Source organism: Lipophrys pholis, assembly GCF_963383615.2.
Source record: "Lipophrys pholis genome assembly, chromosome: 1".
NCBI lineage: Eukaryota > Metazoa > Chordata > Actinopteri > Blenniiformes > Blenniidae > Lipophrys > Lipophrys pholis.
In genome coordinates, this window is record NC_137635.1 from 35,125,396 (window position 1) to 35,144,148 (window position 18,753).

At 40.6% G+C, this 18,753-nt stretch overlaps 1 protein-coding gene across 1 annotated transcript in view; it reads right to left on the bottom strand.

The window, feature by feature from the left end:
- Positions 1–5,102: 5,102 nt before the first annotated feature.
- Positions 5,103–18,753, bottom strand: part of map4l (microtubule associated protein 4 like) — a 78,304-nt gene continuing 64,653 nt past the window's right edge. The window contains exons 9-16 of the mRNA XM_080465330.1: positions 18,171–18,230; positions 17,835–18,094; positions 14,954–15,013; positions 10,590–10,682; positions 9,007–9,088; positions 8,817–8,926; positions 8,352–8,544; positions 5,103–6,486 (exon numbers count right to left, since the gene is read on the bottom strand). Coding sequence (XP_080321456.1) covers positions 6,482–6,486; positions 8,352–8,544; positions 8,817–8,926; positions 9,007–9,088; positions 10,590–10,682; positions 14,954–15,013; positions 17,835–18,094; positions 18,171–18,230 — 863 coding nt within the window. The 3' untranslated portion in view covers positions 5,103–6,481. The remainder of the gene's footprint in view (positions 6,487–8,351; positions 8,545–8,816; positions 8,927–9,006; positions 9,089–10,589; positions 10,683–14,953; positions 15,014–17,834; positions 18,095–18,170; positions 18,231–18,753) is intronic.

Sequence of the window (18,753 nt, forward strand, 5' to 3'; positions counted from 1 at the left end):
ACAGCTCCATCCACGCCACAGTACTGAAATGCAGCCGCTTTTATCTTGCCTCTATTTCCAGGTCACAACGTTGGTAAGTAAGGACAATCACAGAAGCAACATACAACTTAAAAGTATACAGTTCTCTTGCAACCTTTAATTTTCTTCTCCCCTTGACAGTGAAAGGGCCGGAGCAGTGGTTTTACTTGGCTGCCAGCTGGTAGTTGCGGCGCAAAGTGGTGACAAAACATGTAAAACCCGCTGCTCCTCAGTACTGTGGTGCTGACAAGCCTCTGTAAGTGTGAGACACAGCTAGGGGCTCCAGGTGCATATCTACCAACACGCCTTTTTAATCAATTTATTTGATTCGTTTTTTATTCCTGATACAGTTTAAGCTTCAATCTCAAAGTTCAATAATCAATCATCCAATTTTAAACAGGGCAAACTGGTTCAAAACGTTCCAGTGTTTTCGTCACTGACACAGAGAGAATAATTTGGTCCAAGACTTGCCTTAATACAGTCTCCCGTGTTGGTAGGTATGTCGAGGTGTATATTTGGAGCTGTCTAATACAGGACATGACTTTCTACCACATGCCAAAAGACGAAGTCCGGTTACTGGTAGCACTGACTGGGGGTTGTGGCGACAAGCAGGTGAAAGGGCTGGCCAGTGTGTGTCACTGCATTTCACATTAAAGTGGTTCAGTCTGGTTCCCTAAAATGATTTTGAACTGATTTATCTTTTTTTTTTTTTTTGGTTCTTTCTGCAAATCATCAGATGCCTGACACGACACACACCGCCTCCTTTCCTGCCCGTTAGATTGAATCTGGTAAATAGTGTTTCCATATGTGATCTATCTTCCCAAACAGAACAGAGACAAACCTCAAACATGTATTCTTGCATCTTTAATACATTTTAAAAACATTCTTGAAACTTCAGCAGCCCTTTTCTTGACGGAAAAAAGGCAGACACTGAAAAAAGAAAAAGTACACTTTTCCTTTCTTATGCTTTCAATCTTATAATAATAATAATATTAATAATAATAATAATAATAATAATAATAATAATAATAATAATAATAATAATAATTTTATGAACCTTAACGGTAACACGTTTATGAACGTGAACGCTCATCCCTCAACATCCACAGCATCTTAATTTTTTTTTTTTTTTTGTAATTTTTTTTTAAGCTTTTTGTTTGATTTTAATTAATTTGAGTTATTTCAGGTGTGATAAAAACATGGTGGTTTCTATATACAAGAGACAGTGTGAGAAACTAGTGGACAAACAGTTGTGAACAGACATCAGAGTGAATCTGGTTATTACATTTTGTCCAAGCTGCAAAGTAACAGTAACTTATTTCATGAATTTTTTTTTTCAATAACACGGACTACTACCAAGTCCGTAAAGTGGTCTTCAATAAAATCTTATCCCAGTGCTGAGACTGTTATCTAGTGATCCCCTATTAAAAAATTCTTATAGAGATTTTCTCACTAAATATTTAAATCGAAGTCTTAGGTTATATGGATATTTTTTACATAGTATAACAAATGCCCAATAATACTTGAGCTACAGTGATTTTTTATTAATTTTTTTTACAGCTGATTATCTGAACAGCATTTCAATTTTATTAAACACTTAAGCTCTGGGCTGAGTAAAAGTTTTAAAAAGTCTGTCTAAAGACATGATTAAAAACTGCCAATTTCCAATATTTGGGGCATTTATTAGTGTAAATCAACAGCACAAAAGTAAGCAGTGTTTTTCATAATTATATATTTACTTAAAAAAAATAATAATTCAACTTGCTTAATCTGGACTGCTGTGTCTTCTGAGATGAGACATTTGGAATTGAACTTACAAGAATTGTCATTTGGCAAAAAAAAAGAAGATATTTTGAATTTACCTTCAACTTTCGGAAAGTTTTAAATTCTTAATAACGATAAAATTAAATGATATAAATAAATCAAAATAAAAAAAACAGATCCTGCATTACTGGCTGTGACTGGTGCGCTCTTCACTGAATGTCAATCTATTTATTATGGTTTCAGCCCAGATGCCTGTAAAGGAAATGTAATTGACTAATTTGGTTAAATATTTTAGAGCCTATTTTAGAGCCTTTAAGATCAAAAAGAATGTAGAGGGTGGATTAAATTCTAATACAATTTGGAGCCTGCATGCTTTATCCTATCTTTATTTGAGTGACAACATTGGACCGGAGGTCATTTTGATCCCTGACCTATCATTGCATGTCACGTATTTGACTACTGACTTTGCAACTTCAACTTTGTAGCTTGGCCAGAATATACGAACCAATGAATGTTAACGGGAACAACATGAGGGCAGACTGGAGAGTTGAGTGTTAAACCGTCATAGCCAACGACACGACACCGACGAGCAAAGTTCCACTAAAATCCACTAAGGTGACCACGATGATGAGGTGAGGGACGTCTTTTCAGCTCATCCCGTCACAGGGCCACACACTCTTACACTGAGCTTCTTACAAACAATAAGACTACAACTTGCTCATATCCTTATGTACACAATTCATCTTCTACACCTATAAAAGTGCTCTCATACCTTTTGTCCTTCTGTTCCCGAACAAAGGTTCACATTATCATTTTCACATACGATCCACGCATATGCAGTGTCACTGTTACTTTTAGGCAACTCATGGGGATGAATTGGAAAAGTACAATATTTAATATGCTTATATTCTGCTTTTTCGGTATCTAGTCTTAATTGTTGACTATTTGATCACTTGCTCTTCGAGTATCCGAACTTTATTAACTACCAAGACTGTTTTGTTCCCAGAAGCACACAGGTACAGTACACAGCTGACAATTTCGTACCAATATACAGTAAAGCAACTTTTATATCACTTGAGTGCATCAGGAAATGAACAAGACTACGTTCGAGTACACAAGACTTTAGAGTTTTCTGGGGGGGGGACTGTACATGATCCATATGATTTCAGATAGTATTCAGTGTTCCAGACACAATAATATAGTGCTAGTTTATATGAGGACCGTATGTAAATCTACCGTAGCTTCTCTAATTGGTGCTGCAAAGTTTCTCAGTCAGCCTTTGTCAGAGTCACAGAGCCAGACAATCAGTGTTCCAGAGGCTCAGCAGCACTCCCTACAGGATGAATGCAGTAGTAACACTTCACACATCTGACAACTACGGCAGCACGCCACGGACACGCCGCTATCTTCAGTGTTATCAGCGGAGATCATCCCAGCCTTCAATGCGCAGTGAGCGGAGGGGATCCTCTCCGGCTCACAATACTGGTCTGATACATGACAACGCTTTTGGTCTGCAAATCAGTCACATCACAGTGTTGGGTTATCAGAAGCTAAAAGTAATCTAAACTGATCAGAGTGATTTCTTGGCATAACACACTCCCAAAACCAGAGGAGAGGCCTCTTTTCTCTACCGCCGATCATGTTAACAAATGCGAAAATCCAGCAACATTTCTTTCCAACAGACTTCTTTCTCTTGGACTCTGTTTAAGACTTGGTATTCTGAGACAATTTCAATAGCGCTGAGCTCAAATTGGGAGATTTTTATAACACTAACTGCAAAACACACTGGATGGTACCAACGACAGTATTTGCAGGCTCACTTAAATACTGCTGCATTCATGGTATTTTGCAGCCGGGCAGTTCCAGTGTAGCACATCTTTTTCCAATACATTTTTTTTAAAGTGTAAAAATCTCTTGCTTATTTTTTGTATGTCCAGTCATATCATATCCAAAACAATCCAATCCAAAAAATGATAAGTAAAACTAAAAGAGAAACACATTTTCATATTTAAGGTAAGATATAAACACTAGAGATGACTGGAATTTTGAACAAGTATGAGAAGCTGGGAGTTCAGACTATTAAAGTTTGCGTACGAGTAAATCACTAAATCATCTTAGAGTTGTAATCAGAAAGCCAACATCACATTTGCCATGAATGCAACAGTAGTCCCTTTAAATGACACACCCTTCAACACGTGAACTCACACATCTCTCCTAACTACCAGTTAACAACAGCAGATGTCTGTCCATCTCTGTATGTCTGTACACCCTATGTAGGTAACAAAGAAGCCTTGACTACTAATACTACTGTATTGCTGTAAGAGTCGGAGTGAGACACAGAGAGAGAGGAGGGGATAGGAGGAGCCTATGGTGAAAATGTCAGACAGTGACTATGATAGGAAGAACACAGCAACACAGCTCATCCTTGTTTTACACAACATCAGCATTGATCACCAAAACACGATAAAGAGTTGGTTTCATTCGAGTACAGAGAAGTGCTTTTGACGAACAGCAGACTGTTCTTGTTTTAGGGGTGCCGAGTTGTGTTTTGTGTGCAATATATGAGTATGTAACAAGCACGTAAGTGGTGTCCAGAACAACATGTACTGTATATGTGTGCATGTGTGTGTGGAAGTGTTTTTCGTTTGTGTGTGTGTGTATACAGTTTGCAGGATTTCACAAAGTGGGTTGTACAACACACTGACTTGAGGGAGGACTCAACAGGAGGGAATGGCTCCGCAGCCCCACCCTTCCAGTGGGTCAAGACACATGACCAAGAGGTGCCAGCTGTGCGCAAGAGGAGGAAGGTGCTGTCTGCTATCTAATAATCACGCGGAACCCATCGCACAGCTCAGGGTGAATGCCGCGGTCCCGCACACGGCGGGTGCAGGTCTATGGGTAGATTTGAAAGATGAATGTTAAAAAATGTAATAATAGTTGCGTGTGTGAAGTCTTAGTTTAGGTCATATAAAGGGTGAAATGTGACAGGTTTTTTTTTACAGATAAAGTTGTACATTGAAATAGTTGTTAATTAAGGTGCTTGTTGTGTTTTATTTTTCAAAACGGTCATCAACCCAAAGCAATGCTTGTAATGTCTAAAGAGCCAAAGTAACATGAGGACTTGTGCTACGACTATTTTGCAGAACGGATCTCAACCCAGGTTTGAGTTTCCTCTGCAGACCACGAACATACTTAACATTTCAAAAGTCGGACAGCTCTCAAACTTGTGCATTATTAGCTGATGTACATCAGAGTATGCAGAATGCATGCTAATACCAGTCATCATAACCTTTATGTCTAGTGTCGATGCTGCTTGTTCTGGATTGGCCTTTTTGGTGAGTGTAGTTTCAATCCCTTTATTTATTTATCTATTTTTTAGCATCAACCATGCATCACGGCCCTTCTACAGATGTCTACTGAATTTATCCCCAAATGTAGCCATTCAATATGCTGGTGTGTCAGAATTTTTGCCTGTGACATTCTCTTTGACACTGTCTGCTATAGGTGCTACAAACGGTTTACTGTGCATTAGTTGTTCATCTTCTGTGACTAAAAGGTATAGCAGCTGAAGATTTGATTTTCATTATATTCGGGCTAAACACCAAGGATTTGTATTGATTTCTTTAAGGGCAAAGAAAGTCATTCCTAAAATGCTTAACTCTGGGATAAAATGTGTTTTTGAGCTAAGGCCACCCTGAGAAGCAACAGTTTTTCTATCCCTATTGCTCCAGCCTGAATGATTATCATGCACTTATCTCTTCCTTCAATGATGTTATTGAAGTGTCTAAAGCCTATTTAAAGCCTGAACAGCTTTAGTTACCATCCTTCACTAAGAAAGTGTCCGATATGAGAGAAAAGTCTTCACTGAGCTCTAAAATTTATATTCAGATCCGGATGTCTCCATTCATAGACAATCAACATTAACTGTGTGTTCTCTGTGCCCATCAGTACTAACTCTGATCATCATATCAGTATTATGGGAAACATTACTGTAGGGAAACCTTGACTAATACTGAGAAGTGAAATAATGTGTGATGCAATATTGAGACAATGTGCTGAAATGCAGACATCTGATGCTCTGGGACTGGATGTGGTAGCGTCAACGCAGGTCTGCTAACAAGGTTAGGAGATCATGATTTTTATATGTGAAGACCTGCAAGAGGGACCAGAGCAAAGCCTTGCAACTGTGATATCAGGCAAATGGTTTAACAGTAATAAGACTCACAGGTTGAAGAATCTATGGAGAAAAAAAAAAAAAAAGTGGCTCTGCTCAGTATACTCATGATACAGCACTAACTGAGGGTTTATTGCATCGGGTTGTTAGGTTTGGGGTTCAGGGTTGGGGGGGGGTCATCTAAATCAAGTGCTCACGAGTAGAATTTTATCAGTCGAGACGCTGGTGGAAACCCACACAGAGAAACACAAACAGAACAGCAAGTGCTCCTCTCTGTGGTAGGCGGGGCCAAAGGTCAACCCATGGGCATCAACAGGTCAAAAGGTCAGGGTTGGTTGCAGGAAGCTGGCAGGCGGACCCCAGAGAAACACTGAGAGGCAATCGGTCAGTTCGGTGCTGCAGTGGGCAAGATGGAGGGCGGGGTCAGAGGGAAGTGACTGCGCCGTGGTTGGTTGGTTGGTCATTTGATTGGCAGGTCAGCAAGCTCCATGCGCATCCCACCAAATATCCGCAAGTCACTAGGACTCAGTCTGCAGAGGGAAAAAGGAAAGAAATACATCTGAAGGCAGGGTTAAAAAGTTTAACTTCCCGAGCCAGATATCTTCTGCTCATTATGGTCATTGTCAGTTCCTATATAAATTCTGAGTGGGTAGATGTAGTCGATAAAAGGTTGCCACATTTTGTAAAAGATTTTCAAGGAACCCCGAAGGGAGAATCTGATCCTCTCAAGCTTGATGCAATTTAAGATTTCTAGTAGCCATCTATTATGTGTAGGAGGGAGCGCTTGAATCCATTTAAGGAGGATGAGCCTTCTGGCAAGTAGGGTCGTGAAGGCGAAGACCTCTTTCGATGCGTTAGGCATGTCACTGCTTCGTGGGACTCTGAGAAGGGCCGTGAGGGGGTCGGGATCGACAGTGCGACCCAAGACGTTTCCAAGTGTGTTAAATATTGCTCACATAACAGAACACAGACAGGTTGGGGCATGACCAGAGCATATGTATGTGGTCTGCTGGTGATTGTTTGCATCTGTTACAGGAGTCGGCTCTATCAGGGTCAATTTTTGCCAGTTTTGCATTGGTGCAGTGGCTCCTGTTCAGGATTTTACACTGGAGTAAGCAGTGCCTTGCACATATAGATGATGTGTGTACCAGAGCCATGGCAGAATTCCATTGATCATCAGAAAGATCAGTCCCGATCTGTGGCTCCACACAGCTCGAAGGGTGTCCAGCCCAGTCGGATTCACTGTGGATATCTTATCGTATATGATAGAAATTAGTTTCCTATAGTCTGTCTTGAGAGATGGAAAGAAGTCTAGACGAGAGTTTGCTGGTTGGTTGGGGAATTGAGGGTCTTGTTTCTGAACAAAATGCCTAATCTGGAAGTAGCGAAACCTGTGGGAGTTTGGGAGGCTAAATTTGGCAGCTAAATCCGAGAATTGAGGATAAAAGCCATCGATGTATCGACAACTAATGGAGGTCAGGCCCTTCTCATGCCAATCACGAAATGTTGGGTCAGAGCAGGAAGGCAGGAAGTTGTGATTGCAATAGATGGGAGCGAGAGCGGATGATCTCTCTCGCTCCCTCCCTTACATTTTTATTGCATTAACATGTAGCCATCCATAAATTAGGCCGAGCTTGGCAAACAGACAAATGGCAGAAGGCTGTTGTTCCTCTGAACACAGCTGCAGCGCCAGAGATGAACCTTTCCGTTAAGAATGGTTGATCTTCACTCTGTGAGGCTCATAATTTCATTTTGAAGAGTAATTGTGCTATTTTCACCTAGTAAATGTACGCTCACTCACAGGGACAAGTACAGACTTTTCACTAAACTCGTGGAATGAAGTTGTAGCTGCATATCGGTTAAGTTATGGATTTTTCCACTTGTTGAAAAAGCCAGGATGGATGAAAGTGGATAGTAAAACAAATAAGTGGTGTAAAGTATTAAGAAAACAGAAGTATCCTTTAATATAAGTTGAAATCATTATTATACATATTGTACAACAGATAACATCATCATGGTTTTCTTTCAGAAATGTCCATAGTTGCTAAGAAATTTAAAATTTACAATTATTACATTTTTTTAAATGAAATTCAACTCTGATATGGTTCTATGTGAAGTTATGAAGCTCCAAAGTAAGAAATAAGTCAAACATATATTTGGCACAACTGTAATCCTGGGTCAGATATTTGGTAAGTTGAGGAAATAATAAACAAACAGAAAATCATGCACAGATAAATAGAAACTTCAATTCTACTAATTGTTTGTTGGGCTCACAGCATTTTATGTGCATTACATGAAATCTGCTCATTTAACATGAAACGCCTCGATTTGACTTTGTTTATCAAGTTTCCTTGGTAGGTTTCCTGTGTATGTGTCTGTTTGTGTTTACACTCACTTGTCTCAGTGATGCGTTTGTCTATGCTGAGCGGCTCTCTCAGTCCGTCTCCTCCGAAAGGATTGGTTGTGGGCTCCTTCACACCGTTCTCCTTGGCAACACCTCCCGGTGCTGTTGCCTTAGCAACACCCGCGGGGTCTGTTGTCGGAGCGCCACTCGGGGGTGAAGCTGTCTTCTCCTCTGTTTTCTCCTCCTGTATCCAAATGAACACAGAGAGCAGAGACGCACACACAGACACAGGGACAGAGCCTTTCATGCCACAACGCCATCTAGTGGTGTTTGTCATTAACAGCACAGTGAGTCAGCAGTGTGTTAACGCAGTGGCCTTCAAGTCAAAACTAACCCTCTACATGCGAAAGGACACAAAATGCTGCAGCTGGAGGATTTTGCGTGTTGGATTTTTCACTATATTTTGCACAATGTCGCCTTTGTTAGCTGGTTATATATAACGTGTTGTAGATTGACCTTGTGACCGTTGGTCTGCCCGTTGCCTTGTCCAACATTGTCCATGGAACCGATCTTAGACTTAGCCTTGATGTTTAGTTTATGGGACTCAATCTTCACATCACCACCACCTGGGCAAGACAAGGAACTTAGTAAGAGAGCACGGAATAAATGTTTAAAGTGAAGACAAAGATGAGGTTAACAGTTGGACCTGGTTTGTGTTTGATGTTGTCCTTGGAGCCACATTTGGACGTAACTTTGCTCAGGTCAACCTTCTTATTCAGGATCTGCACCTGTGGAAGGGTAAAGGTAATGATGTCGCTTGTTGGGCTGCAAAGACACCCCATGCAGAGCAGTCAATGCAAATCACACAATGGATTATCATATACACCACAAATAATTTGCCTCATTCAAAACTATATTAGTTTCCATATTCTGACCAATTTTATTGTCATTCCCTTTTTTGATGGGGTCATCAACAAAACACCATTTATACAGATAAATTAGGACAAGCTATAATTAGAGGGTGAGAGCAGGCAGTGATCAGACCATTGTCAGATCCTGAATCATGCGCTGGCAGATGGCTCTGAAGGGTCTTAAAAGCCGGCGGGCCGCCTGACTGCATTCGTTACGATTAGTCAGATTTACATATTTGATGAAAGACGAGGGGATCGACACCGAGCTGGTCGTGACCGTTACTGCAGTTTGAATTCTCATCAGTGGCACAACCCATCATTAGTTCTGACTGCTCTGATTGACCCAGAGCCTTTTCTCATTAGAGGCTGCTTGACAGGTTAAATAATGAATAACTTACTTTTGATGAAAGTACAAAAAAAACCCAAAGTAAAACACAAATATTAGCATCCTGTTTAAATATTCATTGTGGTATTTCATACTGTGGAGACACAGCGGTTGCTGGTGCTTCCACAGGGGAAAAAAAGACTTAGATGGATCCAGACTATCACTAAAACGAACAAACGTATTGGGTTTTATTCAGCTTTTTTATGTTATAGTTTATTATTTTATTATCATGTATTGATCCTGTCTGTGCTGTTGGAGTTAATATGTAGGTGTCAAAGAAAGCAAAAGCATGCCATGAAATTAAATTTTTTAGGAGATACTGTATACAGTCGTTTCAGTTTGAGTGGAAACAATGATAAAGTCAGCAGAAGGCTGTAAAATGCTTCTGATTGTGTATTAAATGTTATAGACCTCCTGAGGATTAAAAACGGACAGTTGCTGATATTGTGAATCCAAGCATTAACTCGTGCCTGAGCTTTTCCCAGTCCACCTTTTGTGATTGTTACATCGACGTGGAACAGCAAATAGGTGGTGGTGGTGGTGCGAGCAGCTCAGAGAAGGAACATGATAGTGCAGCAGGTGTTTAGAGCAAACAGGAACAACATCTGGAAGGGTGGGCATATGGACCTGTGATGGGACCTACTGATGTGCTAATCGTCATCAATTCATTCCTTGTTTCTTTGGAAACGATCAGCTTTCATCTGAATGTTGAAGGAGAAGCCTTCGTTGCTATGGCTGAATTCCATTTGCAGTGATGAAGGCTCAAATGAAATTTGTTTGCTTAGGCTCAGTCTGTTAAAGTTCAGATAGTCATAGCCCATATGACAAAAGCATATGGCTATTATGACCACAATTTCCTCTCCTATCTCCTTTCACATATCAGGTCTTGTTGTGGCTTGTACGTGTGGTAAAAGGACGTCCAATTGAATTAGAATAGATTGTTGTAAACATCCACCCTGCCAAGATTCTGCTCCCGGCTCCAGCAGTACTTACATTGCCACCTCCAGGGACATGTTTGATATTGTCCTTGGAGCCACAGCGAGAGGTGATGTGGCTGAAGTCCAGCTTTTTGTGCACTATCTGAACCTAAAGACAATCAGGCAGACACACAGACAAGCGAGAGAGACAGAGAGGGGAAGGAAAGGAAAGAAAGAAAGAATGAAAGAAAGAATGAAAGAGAGAAAGAAAGAAAGACAGAAAGAAAGAAAGAGAGAAAGAAAGAAAGAAAGAAAGAGAGAAAGAAAGAGGCAGACAGACAAGAGCAGCAGAAAAGGAGCAGATCAGCAGGCAGCTTTTAGTTGAAATGAAACAGAGTAGCCTCGCACTGTAAGTATGGAAGAGAATCTGTTATTCAATCAATTGATTTGTCTGCATCTTGGAATTACGGTGAACACGTGGGACCGCACAAAAATGCTTTGGAGACAAAACAATTGCAGGTCGAAGTGAAGGTGGGATCAATTTATCTGGCAAATAAATTAGCACTGAAGTACCGAAAAGACGAGACTACTGTCTGAATAACAACAGAGTGCTTCCATAAACAGCATCAGCATCAAATACAACAAGCACAAAGACGGGAGGATGAGACTGGTGACATGCAACAAACTTCCACGGGACAGTCAGTGATTTTGTGTCAACATTAAGCAGGGAAGCAACTGCAAGTAATCACTTCAGGAGAATTCATGGATGTTCTGGGTTAGTTTTGATGTGAGTTTGGATTCCAATTTTTTTATTTTATTCTTTCCTTTTTCTTTCACTTTCATATGTCGTTTGTCTGATGGCTCATTTTTGTCAAAGGGCTGACCAGGTGTGAATCCTGGGTGCTGCCAGACCTGCTGGATTTCATATTGTCACATGAAAGTAACTCAGACTTCAGAATGTATCTACATTTAGATAAGTTTAATCACTTGTGATTCTTTTATAGTTGCAGTCTATTGGTTGCAACACTCAGTGGCCGAATAATAATATGATAATAACACAATGCAGTAGTGACATTTCAATTTAACATTTAGCTTGCCATCTTTTATGATTCTATTTATGCTCTCAGAACAGCTTCATTTCTTTTCACTCAGGAGGATCGAAATTCACATCAAACATGCAACAAAACATTTTGTACGACTCAAACTAAGAAAACTAACTTGAAATGATGTTTCTTACATTGCTCGGGGCATATTGGTAGTACGGTTGATCCATCTATGATTGTCCCTCACAGGATTATGAAATATTGATGTTTGTTATTTTGAAAAAAGTTTTTAGTTTCAGCGGCCTAATGTTTTCAGACGTGAGCACACTTGAAAAGATTCTGTCGAGAGATATTGATTCAAGGCTGCAATTAAATCTTTTTTTGTACAATCTAGTTGTTGTTTTTTTAAAATGCTGCAAATCACTATAAGAAGGACTAATACCAACAGACTGTTAATGTATATAAATGAATGAGGAGACCTTTAGCACAGGAAAGATGGAGATGAGATTCAAAATGACATGAAGTCCACCAAAGATATTGTGCTTGTTTCAACAACTCTTGTTCCAGTGTCATTATTATTACTACACAGAAGGGAAATCAAACAAACGGTGAGAGGAAGCACTTTCTCATCCTTGCGTCATACATACAATAAACCTTTTTTTTGAGACTGAAACAACACAGGCACAGGTCAGACAAAGACCTTAATGTTTCTTTTTTGAATCCCTTTAGAGCAGTACATGAAAGTACATTAAAATCCATACGGGCATGAAAAACACAATTCCTATTTAAACTGCAAAACGTTCAGGTCATGATGAAAAACATCATGAAGTTTTGCAAATTTGGAGTGTTTCTTCTAAAACAGCCTTGGTTTTTGAGTTTATTACGACGTACTTCAATATGCAAGAATCACAACATTATCCATATGCATGTACCTCTGGTGCCTTTATGTACCCGCATTTTACCTACTTGTCAATCTGAAACTATTGCTTTGGTGGAGTGAATGTGTCAATTTCAGTGACACATCCTTGTTTGCTGCATTTCTATTGGTTGTTGACAGATCGTAGAGTCTGTGTGCAGATATACGCTACGATAGCTTGCTAATCTTTGTTCAAAGACAGCCATAATCACAGTGTGCAGCCTCTTAAAAAATAATGCAGCTTGACTTTATCCTCAAATTGTAATAGATCTGAAAACAAGAAGAAAAAAAACTGCTCGTATGTTTTTTGAGGAGGAAATAATACAGTGAGGATAATACAGAGAGGATTTCTTGTGGACAAATATCGTGAACACAGAGGAATATAATATTTCATTTCATGTCAACTGATGTGTAACTTTGGTGAGAGTGCCACAGGTGGGCAGCTGACAAGTTAATCATTTATTACACAGTGTTGGAAATACTGATGTATCTTGAAGATGATTTCACTTTCCTCCCATAATGACTGGGTCAACCCCTTCCTCCCTTTTAGATGATGTTAGCTCTCCTCATGTTGTTGTGAGATCAGTTTCATTGCCTTTCAGCGAGAAAAGAAAAAGAAAAAGGAAAAAAAGCCTGCAGCAGACGTAAGACGCCTTCCTCCATTCTCTCGGTGTCTGTCTTAGCCTCTTTTTCCAGGATGAAAATGGCATGATGACGCAGGTGGCACCAGCAAAGGATGACTCACTGAGCAGTTAGCACACACACACACACTTGATGTGTGAGCGCGCGCACACATGTACACACACTCAGAAAGAGCAGCAGCAGGTAAAAAGCGTTTTCCTCTGTTTGGTTTCGCTGAGAGCACATCGTAAACATCCTAATGGATTTCAAGCTGCACCGCACTAGTAGCTACAAGATTTCTGCTTCATCATGTCCCTTTAATATCCGTAGTGGATGGAGCTAAAGAGGATGCAGGGCGCTGAAAAAAGACAAGCAAATGAAACATGGCTACAACAGGTGACAGGTGTTTTTCTTTCTTTCTTTCTTTCTTTCTTTTCAAACACAGTACAACCAGACTGAAAGTTTCCAGTCAAATCCTTCTGTATGTGCATCCCCTCCACACTCACTCAGTCTAACATCGTGCTGAATAGGGCGCAGTAATAAAAATTCCAAACAAACACAGCAGAGCAGGTAACATGTTTAGTGTTTGTGTCTTCAGTGTGAACAGACCGTTTGAGTTATAATGAGATGATCCAAGTGGAAACAAAAAAAGAAAAAAGATGACAGGCTATGGAGGAAAAACACATTTCGTCAACTTTCGACGCCGGTTGTGACGTCATGCTGCACGCAGAAGCACGCAGACTACTGCCAACCTCCCCGGAGAGAGCCCTTTCTCTTCGGCTGCACTCAAAGCAAAGGCAATTGCAAGCAAGCTCAGGAGAACACAGGAGGAGAAAGGTTATACTTAAATCAATTCAGCGCTGTCCAAGGAGTTCAAGGAACACTGAACAGAGTGAGGTGTCATTTGGAGGGTGTGTATGAACAGAGAGGCATGAACTGTGGCACTTGTAAAATTAGAAGAAAAAGATGTACTTTGGTTGGCTTTGCAAAGAGTTATAGAAAACTTGGGATATGTGATCATGAAGTATTACTGAAAATGGAATAACGTAAAAATCTGTTAATTATGTCTAGTGACACTTGCTGGGAAGTTTACCGTGTGCTAGAAATTATGAAATCAATATAAAATATAATCTAATAATGAATATTATAGGAAGTCACCGAAGAAGTAAGAGGCCACATGTGGTTCAATTTTTTTTTCTTCCAGGTTTGTTTTTTATTTACAGCGAAATGTTGCATTTCATCTTTAAGTCCTGTTTTAATCAGCATTATCAATAAAACATGCATAATGCAACAGGTATAGGAGATGGTTTTATTGACCGTATTTAGCACCAAGAAGTATCATTAACGTTGGCTTTATTTGGACATTGTCATCATCTTTGTTACTAATTGTTTGGTTTTTGTGAAAATATAGACATTTTCATAAACTATACTCTGTCCTACAAAAAAAAAAATATTCAAAGTTGAAATCTAAAGGCACTATTTTACCGACATGGCCCACTCAAGATCAAATTTGGCTGTATGTGACCCCCCTCAACTAAAATGTGTTTGACACCCCTGCTCTAAACTTTCACTGGCAAGACTGTACTCCCCAAAAAGATTTTTCCTTGAAATGTATTTTACAATGTTCTAGTTTCATTAGCATTTATTGGTGCATTCATTGTAGTATGCTTTACGAGCACATAAACATTAGAAGATGGAGAAACGTTAGATCAGAGTGAGTTCATAATAAATTAAGTTAAAAACTTAATAGCCTGTAGGTGTGTTGTCAAGGGAGTGTGGCGTATGCAGCGACTGCACAGCAGAGAAGGCAAGATGTTCGGGTTGTGTAGAGGTGCAAGGGTGTCGATGGCAGGGACTCACTCTGGCCTTGGCAGCAGGGGTGGAGGGGTCTGATGTCTTGTTGTTCTGGGTGGAAGAGACCTGGGGAGACAATTAGTCCCCTGGTCAATAGAACCTCCAACAAACCACACGCCACAGCACAACAGGGTGGAGGAGGAAATGGAGGGCTGGGGACATTGGACTGACCAAAAGGAGGAATAACTGCACCAATCATATAAATTGGATATGATAGCAAAATAAAAACAACAAGAACAAACCAAACAAAAACTCCATACAAATTCAAAGAGGCAAAATAAATAAATAAATCGGTTAAATGTTTAAGTATAGGAATAACTCTGAATAACCGATAGTGTCGGATCCAATTAGATGTGATATCTACTCGTGCCAATTGAGCAGAGGATCAAACTGCATCGGATGGATGGAACCACTGAAATGGGAGGAAGCTGGAGCAGATGGAAAACTTTCATAAACACGATAATGACTTACAGTGGATTAGTACACCCAGATTAACATTTGTCACATGTTAGTAACAGGAGCCAATCAGATGTCAGCTCAATAATAGTATGAGATTAACTATACAATCAGAAAACAGCAGTGTAAATGTCACATTACAGGACTCAAGTTTCACCAAACAGTGAATCAGTATTATTACTGAACACTGAGGGACGGAAAGGTTGTCCTGCTGAATAGAAAATATCATACTTGACAGACAAAACAATATTAATATCACAGGAGACCGAATGAGTCGGTGCCATTTATTATGATGCAGGGCAGTGACGTGTTTGTGTAAAGTGGCTTCACTGCTGGACGAATGTGTTTAATAAAGCGTAGGAACACACAAGAGCAGCGGCGGACCTGCTGCTGCAGACTACAGAGCCGCTGCACGAAAGAGCCAACACTGTCCAATAATTACAGTTTGATGCAGACAACCGGATACTTCAAATTTCTCCCTGTCGACAGGGAGAAATGTCATGATAGGCCAATTTCATAGAACCATTTAAAGAGAAAATGACAGTCTCGCCCCTCGTCTGGTCTGTCTATAATTGGCCGTGTGACTGTGTCGAAACGCCACAGGTTGAGAAAGCGAGGAGTCACGGTGAATATGAAACAGGGCGCTGCTAAAAAGATGCATGCATTCTGTTTCCCTGGTTTAATCACAAACAGGGATAATAAATTCTGCGCATATGTACCTGTTAGGAAACATATTTTCAGGTCAGCCTGCAGCCCTACGGGCTAACCGGATAGAAAAAGGTTAATGAAAAGTGATGGATATGAAAGAAATATTAAAATCCATCCATCCATCTTCTTTCCCATTTTTAAATCTACACCTTGGGCAAATGTTTACTTTTGTTTTAGTTGCTTTGGTTGTTTTCCCTGATTATGCTTTATATTTCAGTGGAGAAGCACACACAGGACCGTGGCAACAGCAACAAAGCACTGCTTTACAAGCGCTATCACTGACACCGTCAGCCATTTACATGAAACGTAACCATACTATGCTGTCTCTCTCTGTCCTGCTTTAAAAAGTCAAATATTAGCACGTGTATGACCATTATCTTAAGTTATGTCTGCTCTGTTGAGCCCCATTAACCCTGAACAAACGTGAAATGCTGCAACAACACTTACTACGATGCATTAGCAGCCAGAGATAAATCTTAGCTTACTGTTACAGGATGCGCGTGCAAGTTTGTACTTTATCTTTTCTTTTTCATCATTGTCATTAGTTCATAAATCTGTTTCAGTTTCAGAGTGCCGAACCCCCTCAAAACTAACGTTGTGCTGACAGCTCATCTAATGTGTTGCAGCAACAAACAAACCTAATTAAAGGAGCAAAGTAGTAAATGACCATCCCTTCTTGATTGAATAATTAGTAACTGTAATCAATTTGAAATTTTCCGTAACTTGCGCAACACTGGTGGCAGATGACACAACAGAGATGGACAGAAGACAAGACACATGATATCACACAGCAGGGGAGAGAGAGAGAGAGAGCAGATGATGCATGTGTCACAAACACTGACGGAGACGACGACGCAGCCATGTGTCTGTGCAACACCAATCTATGACATGCTGGGCAACTTTGTCACAGTGGAAGAGCAATAGCATGCATTCACAGGAGCAACTGTCACCATCTTACAAGTGTATTTCTGTGTGTGACAGATCGGAGCGCTCCATAACAGTGATAGACAAAAGTGTGAGAAACAAAATCTGCCAGATCGCATTAGAGAATGAAACAGACGGAATAAAAGGTTTGAGAGTCGATAAGTTTCCGAAATACAGTCCCAGGCAGATGTGAACATGAACATTCAACACAACCCCTTCCATTAAGACGCTAGGATCTCCAGAACTATCAGTGTCTGCAATGCAGAGGTGAGGTGAGTCATAGACAGTTCTGGATGTGAAACAGCACAAGCTCATTACAGATGCTTCTTTGAATGTAACTGTCAGCAGGGAGGTTTTCCCTTTGTGCCCCTCTCAGTGCTCTCCCTCTGTGAGTCTGGGACCCTCCACCACGGTGTGCTGCTTTACATCACACAGAAACGGGTTTAAGATCCTGACGGCACCGTCTTCAATGTATTCAGAGTGAACTCGGCAACATGCAGGGGTCTTCTGTTGGTTTAAGCGTTCACTCACAGATGAAGATACCATTTAACACTATTATAAGGACCTAAGAAACTCTTCACTTCTTGACTGGTTGACTTACTGTGTATCCTGACACCCTCCGAGTAAACCATGTAAGGATGATGTACAGCACAGAGTGGATATTTTAATTCAAACCACCCAGAGCAAAATCCTTTGCTGATACAAGAAAATCATTCAGGAGTATTTCAGGAGTCTTGACAGGTACACCACCTCGCTGAATTATTCATACACCTCTCTCGGGCTGTTGGCTTCGTCATACCTTTCCCCCGCCAGGCTGGTACTTGATGTTGTCGATGGACCCGATCTTGGAGCGCACGTTCTTCAGGTCGGGTGTGGGCGCGTTGATGGGCCGGGGGGTTCGGGGAGCCCGGGGCACCGCTGGCTTCTTCTCCAGCGGAGTCTGCTTGGGCACAGGGGGTTTGGTGATCACCCGGCGGCGGTGACTGCCGTCGCCGTTGGTGGAGCTGGCCGGGGCGGCCGGGGTGGCCGGGGTGGCGGTGGAGGCGGGACGAGGACGAGCTACATATGAATAATACATGTTAGAAGCGGTTGGCCATTCTCCGTAAGGTGTGCGTAAGTATTTCAGTTTTTTGACCTGTCGTCTTCGGCTTTTTGGCCTCTCCTGTCTTGTTGTCAGCCTTGTCATTCTTGTTAGCTGCAGGTAGACAGACAGAAAACAACCATTAGATCTCAGCATTAAATCAATGGCAATGGGAGCTTGTCTTAACAACTCATCTAAAAATGTGGCTTTTTCATTTGTTCATTTCTTTACAATTACAAAATAACTAGTTGTGCTGTAATAAATCACAGTATATTAAACTATTTGATAATATGTTGTCTATAAGTGGGTTGATTCAATGACACTTTGATGCATTACAAGGTATTAGGATGCAATAATGGAATCATTTAACCTAGAAGTCTCCCGAGCTGCACAGATGTAAAACTGAATTCTTTCTTATGAGATCAGAGTATCTCCAACAAACACATTGAAAACGATCAATGCATTATAATAATATGTGACGTAACAAGAACCGACCAAAAGCTAGAAAACCGCTTATTCGTTTGTTAAATGTGACGTTCTCACAAGTCTGTGGAGAACAAGCTAGAGCTAAGTAGAGAGCGAAGAAGGTCGAGTAGTGATTAAAGTGATTGTGTTGTATTTGGTGCGACATAAATAA